The following is a 17,997-nucleotide window of genomic DNA, read 5'->3' on the forward strand; positions in this document are numbered from 1 at the left end:
AGGCTCGACAGCTATCTGTGGACCTGATCGAAAAGGCTCAGAATTTAGCTGACCGACGTTCCACGATTTACCAGCAGAAGCTCCAACGCTATCATAGTCGTTGAAATCGGAACCGCTCATTTAAGGAAGGTGACTTGGTCCTCCGCCTTCGACAGGTGAAAGAGCATAAGTTGCAATCTCCATGGGAAGGACCTTTCATCATCAGCAAAGTGCTGCACAACGTATCATACTACCTCGTTGATTTCCGCGAGTTAAAGGATAGACCTGCCAATTTGTACCGGAAATGCAAGAGGGAGGATCCGGGTGACATATACGATGAAACAGACCATCCCTGGAATATAGCACAGCTACGTCCTTTCCACACTTAGCAATTTTCGCATTACATACTTTGTAATAGTTATGATACATGGTCAATGGAATAAAGCATATGGTTCACGCTTTGAGTCTTTTACCTCCTTTAGTTGTTCATTTTTGGATCATGTATCTTTTCCGACTAAAACCGCAGAGCTGGATGTTTCCGCCTAGGCGTGTATAAAAGTTGTGATTTTCAAGATCATCATGTAGAACGTAAGCTTAAGTTTTCTGGTGGATGAGTTTTTCGTTGCGAACTTATGGATTCCTGGTAGCGACTTCCGGCACCTTGGCTGGGGGCTTGTTTCCGCGGTTATTGATGGATCGCCATTGGGCTTCGTTGCTGTAACGGCCCAGGATAATACCCATAATAGATTTTGCTTGTTCTTTTATTTTATGCATCATCATGACATCATGCATCATATCATCCATGTTTTTAACAAAATAAATCTATTTTAAAGGTATTTGTGTTTTCCCTCTCACAAGGTTTATAATAAAACCTCCTCTTCTTTTTCTATTGACAAAACCCTAACCTCCCTGGGCCCTTTCCTTTTAGCCCATCTCACCCCTCCCTGTTTTTCCCCTCCATCCCGGTGCAGCCCAAATCCACCAGCATTAGCCCAATCCATCTCTTGGCCCGTACCTCTTCGATCCCCTTTCTTTCCCCGTTGTCGTCTTCCTCGCGAGAGAGCACGCAGAGGGCGTGATCCCGTGGTCCTCCCCTCCACCTCAACTACTCCCCCCTCTCTTTATCCCCCTCTAGAAACCCTAGCTCCCACCAACCCAAGCCTCCTCCCTCTCGCGCCGCCGCCTCCTTCTCCCTCTCTTTTCTTCACCTCTTTGTGAGCAAAGGAAACACGAGAAACCCCACAGTACCTCCTCCACACGCCATAGCCCTGCCGCCACGGACGCTCCCTCGCCGAGCCGAAGGTACCGAACGATGCGTCTCGTCGTCCTCTCCATCGTCCTGCAAGGAATCGACCTGGGAGGCTTTCAATCGTCGCCAAATCCGCCGTTCCCTTCTTCGTCTCCGACGAGCAAGTCGTCGATTACGGCGGTTCCAAGGCTCCTTCGATGATTCTGAGCATGGATTCGTGATCTGGTAATCTACTCGTTCTCCTGGACCTCGACTCCTTCTCCCTCCGCCTCTGGTTCGTTCCCCCGCCGTTGACCACCTCTTCCCACCGTAGGACCTCGTCGCCGGCGGCTGTCCGATGAGCCCCTGACCCCGGAACCACCACCATCAGCTTCCCCACGTTGAGGCGCATCCCCGAAGCCAACTTCTCCTTCCCGGTTTGCCCTGAATCGCGAGATCGATTCTCAACTTGATCTCTGCCCGCTTTGGCTGCAACCTTCTAAGCTTCGCCCGCATCCGCTTGGTTCTAGTTGTTACGGGCCAGCATGTTGATAAGATCTGGATCAGTAGCCCAGTGGTAACACCTTTGATCCTTGAACCTTGTGGCCTGAGTTCGAACTCCCATCTAGTCTACCATCCGAACCAGCAGCCCAGTGGTAAGCATCTTGAATCATGACCCATGGGATCCCTGGATCAAATCCCCACGTTGGCCAATTAAATCCTACCTTTCTATTCTTTTGGTTCAGATCTCGTGGAGAGAGATGCTTCATTTCACGAGGAGCCTTTTCAGTACCAACATCATCAAGCAGCCTAGCTGGTTCGTCCCTGCTACTTCGATCCGGAGGTCCTGTGTTCAAACCCTTGTACAGGCGAATTAAGCCACCAAACTTTTTGTGTGTTCCAGATCAGCAGATGGGCCTCAACCAATATCTGTATGGCGCAGCTCCTCGCCCGCGCGGCCCGTAGGTCCCATCACCGCTTGCACGCCGAATGTGTCGGCCCGCGCGCGCGAACCTTCCTTTTGTCGGCCAGGTAGCAGGCCACATCCCAGATCCGGCCCAATCCCTTTCCTCTGTTTTGTTTTTCTTTATTTTGCAAACCTGTCTATTTTATATCTTTCAAACTATAGCTCATATGAAAATGTGTTCTATATGAAAATTGATCAGAAAAATTCAAGGATCATGAATATGCTATTCATATACCTGTTTGCATCTCGCATCATGACGCGACGTGATAGTTTGTGCATATTCACCTCACATATATGCGGAGTATTTCGGATATCCACCTAAGGTTTCCCCGCTCCGTTTAATATTGAAGTAGCTCACCCCTGCCATGTTTATGCCATGCTAATCCACACTTAACTTTGTCGGTAGAAATGCAACTTCAACCTTAATTGTTTGTCCGGGGTTCCGACTCCGATTAATTTGGATAAGTTGCATTGCATCATCTTCGCCATGCCATGCATATCATCTTGATCATGCCGATTCTTCTTCCGTAGTTGTAAGACTTGCACCCGTTGTTTTTCCAGCATTTTCTTCTTCCCGGATAGGATCACGAAGTGGTGTTGTGAGATACGACAAGTTTTCTGCAGCTTTTCACAGGCGAGCCCACCTCCTTCACCTATTTTATATTTTGCTCTCCCTCTCACTGCTATCCTTATGCCGCGATTCTTTATTGAGTCACGTGTCCTATTTCACTTGTTATCTCAATAATCCTATATGTATCATTCCTTACCCATAGCCATTGCTTGATGTTTGAGCCTTGCGAGTCGTAGGCGTGTTTAGGCTCTGTTGTTTATCTCGATCTGTTATCGGGATATGTTGGGTTGTTGGGAGGCTATCACATGCTATATCAGCTGTTGGAGATACTCATGTTTTACTTTACTGTTAACAACTAAAATTTTAAGAAGAGGCATCTGTGAGCCCCTTTGCGAAAGCATCGAAACTTTGACTTGCTAATGTCCCCTAGGACCCGAGTTCTTGTTATCTGTTCCGAGATTGAGCGCTCTACCCGTACGTGGGGGAGTGGGACCCCCATCACCCACTACCTTTCCTCGAGTCCGTTTACTCGGGAGCCACAACCTTGGTTTTATTTGCTCATATGCACGATGCACGATTTACTTCGTTGCCTTCGGGTGTTTATTTCTGTCTCGTACTCATATCGTGGAACGATTAGCGACGACAGAGTTGTTCACACTTAGCTTAGCCGTTGACACAAACCTCTGGGTCCGTATCGGAGTACGGTCGAACTTCGTCACGGGTAGCTTAGTGGGGTGGCTCCCCTTAAACTTTCTCTTGCATTGGGAACGGTCTTGTTGTGAGACTCCACCTGTAGTAAGTGGGTTCGAGCAGGCGTATGGTTACATTTGGGCAACCCCTGCAGGGTGTACATCTTATCGATAAGCCATGTCCGCGGTTATGGACGACTTGGAATTGTATGGCTTGATCATAGAACAACTTACATCGCTATCTTGTTGATAATAATTTGCTAATAACTTGCGTAGTAATATAGCATTACTACAACCAATACCTAATAATACTTGTCAACCGTTGAGTGCCTTTTGCATTGCCTCTTTGCTTTGTTGAAGGGGATATGTGTAATCGGCTGGGTTATGATTGTGTAGCTTTTAGTTGTTACCTTATGCTCTCTCTTACCTTCTCTGAGTAGACGGATGTTGTAGTGTGTCTCTGTTGGTTATAGTTTTGCTGCCGCCAAACCTACCATATAGCCCCGGCGATATATTCGCTTGGCGAGCATAGTCATTTCTAGTCTCGCTAAGTACGTGCCGGAGTGTTGGAGATATGCCCAAGAGGCAATAATAAAATGGTTATTATAATATATCTTTGTGTTTATGATAATGTTTGCATACCATGCTATAATTGTATTAACCGAAACATTGATACATGTGTGTTATGTAGACAACAAGGAGTCCCTAGGAAGCCTCTTGTATAAATAGCTTGTTGATTAATGGATGATCATGGTTTCGTGATCATGAACATTGGATGTTATTAATAACAAGGTTATGTCACTGTTGCCTACCAAAACCCACCGGCGAGCAGCGACGGGCAACACGGAGAGCCGGGAGGCTCCCAGGACTGCTGGTGGATCCTGGTCCCTCGGGCAACGGCCCGCAATGCTCCGGCACACGTCCCGGCTGATGCAAGGGCGTGCCACCTGACATATACCTGGTCGGGAAGGTGATGGATTGCTTCGATTAGTTTCCCGCATGGCAAACACGTAAACATTAAATACAAGCCCCGATCGGCTCTTAGGTTGCCTCGTGGATCGGCTCAAAGAGCCGATTACCCCATGGTTCACGTTGGATTTACGATAACATGGGGATCTTGCGTTATCAATATAAAGTTAAACCAATCTACGATAGTCTAGGGTTTTCACCGCATAACCGGAACATCCTACGCGTAGTTGAGCCTAGCAGATACGTAAGATGATGGAAAACCAGTCCTAAAGGGGCCTAAAAACCAACATGAAGCTGATCCCCGGAACAATCCCTCTAGGGCTTAATAAACCATATATACTTGTTGAAATAAATAAAACATGATACACAACATTATATTACCTGATAATTGGCTGAGTGAACGTGCCCTGTAATATTGGACTGGGCGACAAGAATAGGTCTATTTCCTCTTGGCTTTGCTTGTATATGCCATGCTTCATTTCTATGCAACCAATCAGAGTCATCATCACCGCCCACCTGAGATGCATAGTGCTGAACATGTGGCGCCATACCTATAAGTATTTGCAGCTACAAATCAGCCTTTCGTATAACATGGAGCCTATATGTTGGAAGCATAGAACACATGACTTTCTTCAGTAGCAATGTTCTGTATCTGGGTGACTCCAGATATTCTGGTGGCTTGTGTACATCATGGTATGTTTTCATCATTCTCAGTGGCAGTTGGCTGTTTTTTAAGCTCCCGTAATTCACGTCGGCACTTTAAATATCATCTATATTATTTGCATACCGCTCCCTATCCCTCTACCTTTTGAGCTCTTTAGAATCTGCATACTCACCCTTTAGTATGTCACATAATAATGATGAGATTGCATCCCACAATATCAATACCTGAACAGCAAACAACTTTGTCAGACTCTAGAGCATATATATTTGTTGAAATAAATTTCTCATGATGCACAACATTATATTACCAGATAATTCGGTGAGTGAACCTGCCCCTGCAATATTGGACTGGGGGTTAACAACATGTATTTCTCCTCCTGGTTTTGCTTGCAGCTGGCATGCTTCATTTCTATGCAACCAATCGGAGTCATAGTCACCGCCCACCTTAGATGCATATTCCTGAACATGTGGCGCCATACCTGTAAGTATTTGCAGCTACAAAATCCGCATTTATTATAACATGACACATATATGTTGGAAGATCTGTGTGCATCAATCAATGCAGAGGCTGGGTACCCCCCTTTTTCTAAAAAATATGTTGGAAGATCAGAACACATGACCTTTAGTACCAATGTTTTGTATCCGGGTGACTCCGATATTCTAGTGGCCTCGTGTATCGCATGGTATGTTTTCATCATTCTTAGCGGCGGTTGGCTGTTTTTTAATATCCCGTAATTCACGTTGGCATTTTAAAATCTCATATTTATTATTTGCATACCGCTCCCTATCCCTCTGCCTTTTAAGCTCTTTAGAATCTGCATACACATCACACGCTAGTATGTCAGATAATAACATTGTTACTGAACATTGCGCGTGCTGTCAACTACCTTGACTTTGCCCGTTGGTTATATCTTGGAATGGAGTCCTTGTGGAAGATGACATACGGAATTTGTGTTCCTCTATCCTGTAAAATTAAGAGGTATTAAAACTGCCTCCCTGTAAATTGTAATAGCATCAATGAATACTTGCGAGAATTCATTGTAAAATCCGACTAACTATTGTGGGTTGAATATATGGTGCTCAGGGGTATCATTATTTCAAGCATTGGTGCGCGACCCAACTATCCCTACAGATTACAATTTAAAAATTCCCTTGCAGCTTTAAATGATTCAAGTGGATTGCACCTGCTCGTTCAAATCTGTGAGACATCACCTATTAAAATAAGAATATAGGGCTAGGCCAAGTTTAACATCATGCTGTAACTTAGAGGCTGAGCAGCCATGCTGGGGTGAAATTAAAGCGCGGAGGTAATCAGCGACACTAACTCATCACCGACAAGACCAAAATATTTTGCTTCGATAGTCATTTTCTTACAATCTCTAGTACTGCGAGTTATGATCCATAGTTTGGCAGGCAATCGCAATATCCATGTGAGTAGGCAATCACTTGAGCAGAGCGACTTTTACATGCAATTTCCTTAACCGCTAATTGAAGGAGCTTAATCTGAATTGCAGGTCAAAGGACAACAGGAAAGGGAAGGAACCCATTATCAATCTGGGTTTTCATTCGAACACTAAAAGTTGCTTGGATGTTTGTCAGCAGAAGGCAATATCTACTTCAGTTTCGTGAAATATTGTAGTTTTAGCTGTAGCATAGTATGATAATTATCAGTTGACTCACTAAGGCTTGAGTCCCCGTCGTGCAGGCAACCTGGAAGAGGAGATGTGGAGGGCGTTCTTGATTCCCCTGCGCGTAGCGCTTCGACATGGAGGGCGGAGGGCGTTGTCGTGGAAGCGATAGTGCGGCAGGGCGACAACGGCGGGAGGAAGGACGGCGAGAACTGCTGCTGGGCGACAACGGCGAGAGGAAGGCGTGATTGACGGCGAGAACTGCTGCTGGGCGTTGTCGTGGAAGCGATAGGGCGGCAGAGTGACGACGGCGAGAGGAAGGCGCGGTGGACGGCGAGAAGTCCTGCTGGGCGAGAACTGCTGCTGCGGGGCGTGCTGAACGGTTAATTCCCTCTGATCGTTTATCACTTTAATTTTTTTTCGTGGAGCAGTGGAGACGGACGTGGTCCAATGGTCCGTGATGGCGTGTATTTCACACGTTCGTTGGGCAACCCCAAGAGGAAGGTATGATGAGCACAGCAGCAAGTTTTCCCTCAGAAAGAAACCAAGGTTTATCGAACCAGGAGGAGCCAAGAAGCACGTTGAAGGTTGATGGCGGCGGGATGTAGTGCGGCGCAACACCGCAGATTCCGGCGCCAACGTGGAACCCGCACAACACAACCAAGCTACTTTGCCCCAACGAAACAGGTGAGGTTGTCAATCTCACCGGCTTGTTGTAACAAAGGATTAACCGTATTGTGTGGAAGATGATTGTTTGCAGAGAAAACAAGTAAAAACAAGTATTGCAGTAGATTGTATTTCAAGAAAGAGAATTGGACCGGGGTCCACAGCTCACTAGAGGTGTCTCTCCCATAAGACGAACATCATGTTGGGTGAACAAATTACAGTTGGGCAATTGACAAATAAAGAGAGCATGACAATGCACATACATATCATGATGAGTATAGTGAGATTTAATTGGGCATTACGACAAAGTACATAGACCGCCATCCAACTGCATCTATGCCTAAAAAGTCCACCTCCAGGTTATCATCCGAACCCCCCCCAGTATTAAGTTGCAAGCAACAGACAATTGCATTAAGTATGGTGCGTAATGTAATCAACAACTACATCCTTAGACATAGCATCAATGTTTTATCCCTAGTGGCAACAGCACAACACAACCTTAGAACTTTCGTCACATCGTCCCGGTGTCAATGCGGCATGAACCCACTATCGAGCATAAGTACTCCCTCTTGGAGTTAAAAGCATCTACTTGGCCGGAGCATCTACTAATAACGGAGAGCATGCAAGATCATAAACAACACATAAGCATAACTTTGATAATCAACATAACAAGTATTCTCTATTCATCGGATCCCAACAAACGCAACATATAGAATTACATATAGATGATCTTGATCATGATAGGCAGCTCACAAGATCCGACAATGATAGCACAATGGGGAGAAGACAACCATCTAGCTACTGCTATGGACCCATAGTCCAGGGGTAGACTACTCACTCATCACTCCGGAGGCGACCATGGCGGTGTAGAGTCCTCCGGGAGATGATTCCCCTCTCCAGCAGGGTGCCGGAGGCGATCTCCAGGATCCCCCGAGATGGGATCGGCGGCGACGGCGTCTCGCAATGTTTTCCGTATCGTGGCTCTCGGTATCGGGGGTTTCGTCACGGAGGCTATTTGTAGGCGGAAGGGCAAGTCGAGAGGCGGCACGGGGGGCCCACACCACGGGCCGCGCGGCCAAGGGGGGCCGCGCCGCCCTAGGGTTTGGCCACCCCGTGGCCCCTCTTCGTCTCTCCTTCGGACTTCCGGAAGCTTCGTGAGAAAATAGGCCTCCGGGCTTTTATTTCGTCCAATTCCGAGAATATTTCTTTACTAGGATTTCTGAAACCAAAAACGAGCAGAAAAAGAACCGGCACTTCGGCATCTTGTTAATAGGTTAGTTCCGTAAAATGCACGAATATGACATAAAGTGTGCATAAAACATGTAGATAACATCAATAATGTGGCATGGAACACAAGAAATTATCGATACGTTGGAGACGTATCAGCATCCCCAAGCTTAGTTCCGCTCGTCCCGAGCGGTGTAAAACGATAACAAAGATAATTTCCGGAGTGACATGCCATCATAAACTTGATCATACTATTTGTAAAGCATATGTAGAGAATGCAGCGATCAAAACAATGTGTATGACATGAGTAAACAAGTGAATCATAAAGCAAAGACTTTTCATGAATAGTACTTCAAGACAAGCATCAATAAGTCTTGCATAAGAGCTAACTCATAAAGCAATAATTCAAAGTAAAGGTATTGAAGCAACACAAAAGAAGATTAAGTTTCAGCGGTTGCTTTCAACTTGTAACATGTATATCTCATGGATATTGTCAACATAGAGTAATATAATAAGTGCAATAAGCGAATATGTAGGAATCAATGCACAGTTCACACAAGTGTTTGCTTCTTGAGGTGGAGAGAAATAGGTGAACTGACTCAACATTGAAAGTAAAAGAATGGTCCTCATAGAGGAAAAACATCGATTGCTATATTTGTGCTAGAGCTTTGATTTTGAAAACATGAAACAATTTTGTCAACGGTAGTAATAAAGCATATGCATCATGTAAATTATATCTTATAAGTTGCAAGCCTCATGCATAGTGTACTAATAGTGTTCGCACCTTGTCCTAATTAGCTTGGACTACCCGGATTATCACCGCAATACATATGCTTTAACCAAGTTTCACAAAGGGGTACCTCTATGCCGCCTCGTACAAAGGTCTAAGGAGAAAGCTCGCATTTGGATTTCTCGCTTTTGATTATTCTCAACTTAGACATCCATACCGGGACAACATAGACAACGTATAATGGACTCCTCTTTTAATGCTTTAAGCATTCAACAACAATTAATTCTTTTCTCATTAGAGATTTGAGGATGTTTGTCCAAAACTGAAACTTCCACCATGGAACATGGCTTTAGTTAGCGGCCCAATGTTCTTCTCTCACAATATGCATGCTCAAACCATTCAACTCAAAAAAAGCATAGCAACTCACATGAAATTCAACAATGAGTTGATGGCGTTCCCCAGTAAACATGGTTATCGCACAACAAGCAACTTAATAAGAGATAAAGTGCATAATTACATATTCAATACCACAATAGTTTTTAAGCTATTTGTCCCATGAGCTATATATTGCAAAGGTGAATGATGGAATTTTAAAGGTAGCACTCAAGCAATTTACTTTGGAATGGCGGAAAATACCATGTAGTAGGTAGGTATGGTGGACACAAATGGCATAGTGGTTGGCTCAAGTATTTTGGATGCATGAGAAGTATTCCCTCTCGATACAAGGTTTAGGCTAGCAAGGCTTGTTAGAAACAAACACAAGGATGAACCGGTGCAGCAAAACTCACATAAAAGACATATTGAAAACATTATAAGACTCTACACCGTCTTCCTTGTTGTTCAAACTCAATACTAGAAATTATCTAGACCTTAGAGAAACCAAATATGCAAACCAAATTTTAGCATGCTCTATGTATTTCTTCATTAATGGGTGCAAAGCATATGATGCAAGAGCTTAAACATGAGCACAACAATTGCCAAGTATCACATTACCCAAGACATTTATAGCAATTACTACATGTATCATTTTCCAATTCCAACCATATAACAATTTAACGAAGGAGAAACTTCGCCATGAATACTATGAGTAGAAACCAAGGACATATTTGTCCATATGCTACAGCGGAGTGTGTATATCTCCCATAAAGTGAATGCTAGGATCCATTTTATTCAAACAAAACAAAAACAAAAACAAACCGACGCTCCAAGAAAAAGCACATAAGATGTGGCCGAATAAAAATGTAGTTTCAGGGGAGGAACCTGATAATTTGTTGATGAAGAAGGGGATGCCTTGGGCATCCCCAAGCTTAGACGCTTGAGTCTTCTTGATATATGCAGGGGTGAACCACCGGGTGCATCCCCAAGCTTAGAGCTTTCACTCTCCTTGATCATGTTGCATCATACTCCTCTCTTGATCCTTGAAAACTTCCTTCACACCAAACTCGAAACAACTCATTAGAGGGTTAGTGCACAATATAAATTGACATATTCAGAGGTGACACAATCATTCTTAACACTTCTGGACATTGCATAATGCTACTGGACATTAGTGGATCAAAGAAATTCATCCAACATAGCGAAAGAGGCAATGCGAAATAAAAGGCAGAATCTGTCAAAACAGAACAGTTCGTATTGACGAATTTTAAAATGGCACCAGACTTGCTCAAATGAAAATGCTCAAATTGAATGAAAGTTGCGTACATATCTGAGGATCATGCACGTAAATTGGCATAATTTTCTGAGCTTCCTTCAGGGCAGTGGGCTCAGATTCGTGACAGCAAAGAAATCTGGAACTGCGCAGTAATCCAAATCTAGTACTTACTTTTCTATCAACGGCTTAACTTGGCACAACAAAACTCAAAACTAAGATAAGGAGAGGTTGCTACAGTAGTAAACAACTTCCAAGACACAAAATAAAAACAAAGTACTGTAGGTAAAAACATGGGTTGTCTTCTATAAGCGCTTTTTAACGCCTTTCAGCTAGGCGCATAAAGTGTGTATCAAGTATTATCGAGAGATGAAGCATCAACATCATTACCAGCGGTGTTGGGAGTTTTATCAATTTTAGGCCTATAGTAATTCTTTGGTTTAGGCACCTTAGAGACATACATGAATTTTTGCTCCTTACCCACATAAGCTTTCTCATTAAATTTAAGAGAAGAAAAAGTTGAACCCAATTTTCTCATAGCTTCTTCAAGTTTACCAATTTTATGGGTTTGATTATCATGGATAGCACAAGTTTCTAGAGTAGCAATTCTTTCATTAATTCCTCCTAGGATTTTATCAAGTTTATCAGAATTATCCAGTAATATTTCCAATTTAGTTTCAACGCTACAATTTTTCTCTATGGTTTCCAATTTTTTCATAACATCCTCAAGGGAGGTTTCACTTTTAGTTTCATTAACAGGTGGTGTTCCAAATAAACTCTCAATAATGCAACTAGTTTCTAAAGCGGGAGCACCTAGGAAGTTACCTCCCGCGAGACAATCAAGAACATATCTATTCCAGCTAGAGATACCAACATAAAAATTCCCGAGTAGGATAGTGGTGGAGTGTTTCTTAGTGCACCTATTATGGGCATCACTAATTCTATACCAAGCATCTTTTAAACATTCTCCCCTTGTTGCTTAAATGAACGAACTTCAACTTCAGGATTACTCATTTTAGCGATAGTAAATAAAGTGAACTAGATAAAGTAAATGCAAGTAAACTAATTTTTTTGTGTTTTTGATATAGCAAACGAGATAGCAAATAAAGTAAAACTAGCAACTAATTTTTTTGTATTTTGATTTAGTGCAGCAAACAAAGTAGTAAATAAAATAAAGCAAGACAAAAACAAAGTAAAGAGATTGAGAAGTGGAGACTCCCCTTGCAGCAGTGTCTTGATCTACCCTCGCAACGGCGCCGTTAAAATATGCTTGATGGCGTGTATTTCACACGTTCGTTGGGCAACCCCAAGAGGAAGGTATGATGAGCACAAAGCAGCAAGTTTTCCCTCGTAAAGAAACCAAGGTTTATCGAACCAGGAGGAGCCAAGAAGCACGTTGAAGGTTGATGGCGGCGGGATGTAGTGCGGCGCAACACCGTAGATTCCGCGCCAACGTGGAACCCGCACAACACAACCAAGCTACTTTGCCCCAACGAAACGAAGTGAGGTTGTCAATCTCACCGGCTTGCCGTAACAAAGGATTAACCGTATTGTGTGGAAGATGATTGTTTGCAGAGAAAACAAGTAAAAACAAGTATTGCAAGAGATTGTATTTCAAGAAAGAGAATTGGACCGGGGTCCACAGCTCACTAGAGGTGTCTCTCCCATAAGACGAACAACATGTTGGGTGAACAAATTACGCTTGGGCAATTGATAAATAAAGAGAGCATGACAATGCACATACATATCATGATGAGTATAGTGAGATTTAATTGGGCATTACGACAAAGTACATAGACCGCCATCCAACTCGCATCTATGCCTAAAAAGTCCACCTTCAAAGTTATCATCCGAACCCCTCCAAGTATTAAGTTGCAAGCAACAGACAATTGCATTAAGTATGGTGCGTAATGTAATCAACAACTACATCCTTAGACATAGCATCAATGTTTTATCCCTAGTGGCAACAAGACAACACAACCTTAGAACTTTCTCACATCGTCCTGGTGTCAATGCGGCATGAACCCACTATCGAGCATAAGTACTCCCTCTTGGAGTTAAAAGCATCTACTTGGCCGGAGCATCTACTAATAACGGAGAGCATGCAAGATCATAAACAACACATAAGCATAACTTTGATAATCAACATAACAAGTATTCTCTATTCATCGGATCCCAACAAACGCAACATATAGAATTACATATAGATGATCTTGATCATGATAGGCAGCTCACAAGATCCGACAATGATAGCACAATGGGGAGAAGACAACCATCTAGCTACTCGCTATGGACCCATAGTCCAGGGTAGACTACTCACTCATCACTCCGGAGGCGACCATGGCGGTGTAGAGTCCTCCGGGAGATGATTCCCTCTCCGGCAGGGTGCCGGAGGCGATCTCCGTGATCCCCCGAGATGGGATCGGCGGCGACGGCGTCTCGCAATGTTTTCCGTATCGTGGCTCTCGGTATCGGGGGTTTCGTCACGTGAGGCTATTTGTAGGCGGAAGGGCAAGTCGAGAGGCGGCACGGGGGCCCACACCACGTGGCCGCGCGGCCAAGGTGGGCCGCGCCGCCTAGGGTTTGGCCACCCCGTGGCCCCTCTTCGTCTCTCCTTCGGACTTCCGGAAGCTTCGTGAGAAAATATGCCTCCGGGCTTTTATTTCGTCCAATTCCGAGAATATTTCTTTACTAGGATTTCGAAACCAAAAACAGACAGAACAAAGAACCAGCACTTCGGCATCTTGTTAATAGGTTAGTTCCAGAAAATGCACGAATATGACATAAAGTGTGCATAAAACATGTAGATAACATCAATAATGTGGCATGGAACACAAGAAATTATCGATACGTTGGAGACGTATCAGTCCGCTCTCTTCAAAGATGGGAGCGATTTCAGGCGTTGGATATTTGGTTTGAAGGGCTGAGATGTTTTGGATGGGACTCTCTCGCACTTTTAAAGTAGTGAATGGATGGATGGATGGATGGATGGATGGATGGAGGTGGAGGTGGAGGTGGAGGTGGAGATGCATTCCAGGCGGGCTGACCTTTGAAGCAGGCCTTATCGTTAGGTCGGCCCACACACGGTGTGTCCATATAGTCCGTCTGGGCAGCCTATCAAGACCAAACTACTACACATCGCAAACCCTTTTCGCTGGTACGCCGCCACCTCTCAAACCCTAACAAAATTCGCCCCCGCCGGCCGCCAATCCTTGCCCATGGATCGATCTGCCCCCGATCTCTCCATGGCTTCGCCCTCGCCGCCGCCGGTCTTGCCCCCGTCCTCCTCTATTTCGTCCGCAGAGGCTGCAAACATCCCGTGGATGATGCTAGAGCGTTTCGTCTTCGTCAGGAACGACGACGACGGCTCCTTCCCGGACGACGCGGCCGCGCCCATGAGAGCTAACTCCTCAACCTCTTTGGGAGACCGCTTCACCACCGCCTTGCTCCTCGCCGCCCCCCCTGCCGTCTCCCGACTCTACGTGCAGTGGCAGCGCGGTCCACGGGAGCCGGTCGACCCGGACAGTAGGGAAACCCTTCTCTTGACTTCCGACCGGCGCCTCTTCCTACTCACTACCACCTCACGCTCAAAGCTCGAGAGGACACGGCCTATTCAGCAGGACTTCTTCGTCTTCAGAGCCTCCTTTTCCGCGGGTAGATCGGCGCTCACACGACTCCCGTCGTGCACAGAACCCATATTGCTACCTTTGCATGGCAAGGAGATAGCTGTGTATCGCTGGTTTCACCACAACACAATTGGTATAGTTCGAGGCAGCGGCTCGGACATTGATAAGTTTGCGGTGGTGCAGCTGGCCAAGTTTGTTGATTTTCCAGGCCATCGTAAGATGGGAGCTGAACTATGTGTGTTCCGCTCTGGCTTCCCATCTTCCAAATCCAATGATGAAGTCGCTGAGGGCAATTGGGAGTTTCTGAAGCTGCCAATCCACCATTCTGATGAGGAATTCTCTGACCTGGAAGGCTGGTCGACTGATGGTGCCATCACTTTCAAAAATTCAATATGCTGGGTTGATTACCACCATGGAGGCATCCTCTTGTACACACCAGCTCTAGCAGCAGGGGGGACAGAAGACATCATCTCCTATATCCGACTGCCTATCGACAACCGCCCTAGAAATTCGTTACCAAGTCAATATCCCCTCGAGAGGTACCGCAGCCTGTGCGTCACTGGCCCAAGGAGCAATGAGCAGCTCAAGTTCATCGATGTGGCCCGTAAGGATGACGCCTTTTTTGGTATGATCAGAGAAGGTTCTAGTTTTACCATTACCTGCCATACTTTCACAACAACATATGGTCACAAATGGCACAAGGATGCGGACATTACATCTAAAGAATTATGGCATCCTAAATCCCGTAAGAGTCTCATCCCGCGAAATGCCGTGACCACATTCCCTCTTGTGAGCTGGGACGAGCCACATCTCATACACTTTCTCATGTCTGAACTGACTAACAAGGTTGACAAGGTTTTGCTGGTAGTTGTTGATATCATAAAAAAGAAAGCAGTTTCAGTTTCTACATATATTGAAGGAGACGAAGACCTCTGCGGCAAGCATGCAGACATGGTCAGCCACAGGTCCCGCCTTCCGCGGTCTTTTCTCCCCTGTCAGTTCTAAAACTTGTTCTGATCTGATTCGCAGGTATTAATTTGCATCCCACTTGTTTATTTTTTCCAATGTATTTCATACTGGCTGCTGCTATTGTTGGCCTTGTTAATGAGCTAGATTCTTCTGCTGACTTTTCTTTCGTCCATTCTTCAAACTTGTTCCCGTTTGCAGGTATTAGTTTGCATCCCCACATATTTGTGTTTATGTGAACCCTCTTAGACAACCTGCTGGGTAGCGTTGTTATTTACTAATTAACTTTGATCCTCACCAAACTGCCTTTCTGAATTTGAATTCTGAAGTGATTTTTTGGATTAAATTGGAAAATTATTTATGCTAAGAATAGGAAAATCCTGCTACGTCAAGGTTTGAATTATCAAAATGATTTTATACAACAAATTGTGTGTTGTAGTGACAAAACCAGAAATTCAACTCATTTCTGCAGCTGTGCAATAAAATTAAAATTGTTCTTTTCCTATTTTTTAACTTGTAAAATAAAGCCAAAAGTGTTCTTTTCGTATTTTTAACTCCAGCTACTGGTGTGGCTTTTCAGTGATTTTGGGGTAGAATATAACTTTTGATGGAAATGTTGGAAAACTAAAATTTTGCATTAAAACGTGATTTTTTAACGTCGAAAACAGCATTCACTGCTTCCTCTTAGTCTAAAATGAGTATACGTTGTTAGCATGCAGAATTAAATACCAGTTAACTATAGGACCTTTGTTAGGTCAATAGCTAGGGTTGTGGGAGAATATAAGCTGCTATTGACACATGAATCTGTAAATCCTATAGCTAACATCATCACAATTCTCAGCTAGTTAAACGTTGTCACAACTATATGTTGCTTAGACCAGTATCCATTTATTCATGAATTTGGAAAATACTAAAACGTGGATGAGTTTGCAAGGTTGGGCTGGTGCATATATTTATGGTTCACTTACATACTCAAATATATATGTATCGCTGCACGGTCCTTCGCTTCCCATTACTAGTGCAGCATGCTTGTTATTGCATACCAGCTGTTTCTTTTGTTGGAAAATGCATGCTTTTTATGGCGGTAAGGCATCCTAAAATGCTTAGGGGCTCTCTACCGCCTAAGCGGACCTAAATCGGGAAAAGCGGCAAGGCGCTGGGGGCGCTCTATCGCCTAAGCGTCCCAAGGTGGATGCCTTAAAAACTACGTGAAAATGTTAATCAGCTTCTTTCCCATGTGGAAACGCCCTGTCAAACCAACGCCGCAAAACCTGTTAAATATACATGACGAGAACTAAACTAGGGCAAGGCGAAGAAGCAGAAAGTTTATTGGTTAATGGGCTTCTTTCCCATGTGGAAACGCCCTGTCAAAGCAACGCCGCAAAACCTGTTAGATATGCATGACGAGAACTAAACTAGGGCAAGGCGAAGAAGCAGCAAGTTTATTGCTTCTAGAGCTTTTAAATTACTCGAGTGATTTCATTACCATCTGCAATCTATTGTTATATAACAGAACCACAAATAGATTAATGTTTTCTTTTGCTGATGGATTTGTTAATGAATTAGATCAGTGCCAGAAATGTTGGTACTTCTGATGTTCCTTTTTTATCTGTTGAACTTTCTGTCTACATTTGTAATGCAAATGTTGGAACTGCTAAGATCAGAGGTGCCCTACTATAATATATGTTGAATTTTTGAGTCTGCCTGTATGGAAATAAACTTTGTTTGTTCCCACCTAGCTAGGAGCATTCATATTACTTTTAATTAAAGATTGTTTGCTAACAATCACGCACCACTGCTTGCAGGGACTATCATATTTATGATGTGCAGGATTGCTTGCTGGAACGTTGAGAAATTATGTTTTAAGACAACTACTAGAGGAGGAGGATGGGCTGCTTTGATTTCTCAAGTTATGATGCTGATTTTTAGTTCAATCTGCCTGCCAATTGTAGTTTCAGTATTAGTTGTTAGTTACGCAAACTTTCATGTCGTTTTATATCTATTTCAGTTGTTTCTGACTTAATTTCGCTTGTGTTTGTACCATCCGGGGAGGCCACATTCTCTGAATCTGAACACTTATCAATATCAACTATTTTACACTGCACTTATATGTTTTTAGTTGTCATTTAGATAATCTTCTCTAGATTATTTTGTATTATGTGTTTTTTTTCATAAGTATTTTGGTACAAATATGTTAGGCGCATCATCCATGGTTGCGATCATTATCAGTCTCTACTCATCTTACGCTTTTTCCTGATCCGCTTCCTCTCCTCCTACCCTTTGCAATAATACAGTTGCACGGGCTTTTATTGAGTTTTGTTGTTGAACATGCCCCAGCTGCATACTATATTAGCAAATCTTGTGGTGCTCAGCAAGTGCTTGAACATTTGAAGCAGTCTTATGGAAATCCTCCTATCTATATCCATGAGAATGGTAAGTA

The 17,997-nt window shown here is 43.9% G+C and overlaps 1 protein-coding gene across 1 annotated transcript; it reads left to right on the forward strand.

Moving 5' to 3' along the window:
- Positions 1-14,110: 14,110 nt before the first annotated feature.
- On the forward strand, positions 14,111-17,661 carry LOC124661483. Its single transcript, XM_047199342.1, has 2 exons — positions 14,111-15,620; positions 17,363-17,661. Exon 1 carries the CDS (start codon positions 14,184-14,186, stop codon positions 15,594-15,596), a length of 1,413 nt encoding a protein of 470 aa, XP_047055298.1. The 5' UTR covers positions 14,111-14,183; the 3' UTR covers positions 15,597-15,620; positions 17,363-17,661.
- Positions 17,662-17,997: the final 336 nt, after the last annotated feature.

The sequence above is a fragment of the Lolium rigidum genome, chromosome 6 (genome assembly GCF_022539505.1).
Source record: "Lolium rigidum isolate FL_2022 chromosome 6, APGP_CSIRO_Lrig_0.1, whole genome shotgun sequence".
Lineage (NCBI taxonomy): Eukaryota > Viridiplantae > Streptophyta > Magnoliopsida > Poales > Poaceae > Lolium > Lolium rigidum.

Coding starts and splice junctions, on each gene's coding strand:
- LOC124661483 (XM_047199342.1), top strand. CDS start 14,184: ATGGATCGATCTGCCCCCGATCTCTCCATGGCTTCGCCCTCGCCGCCG.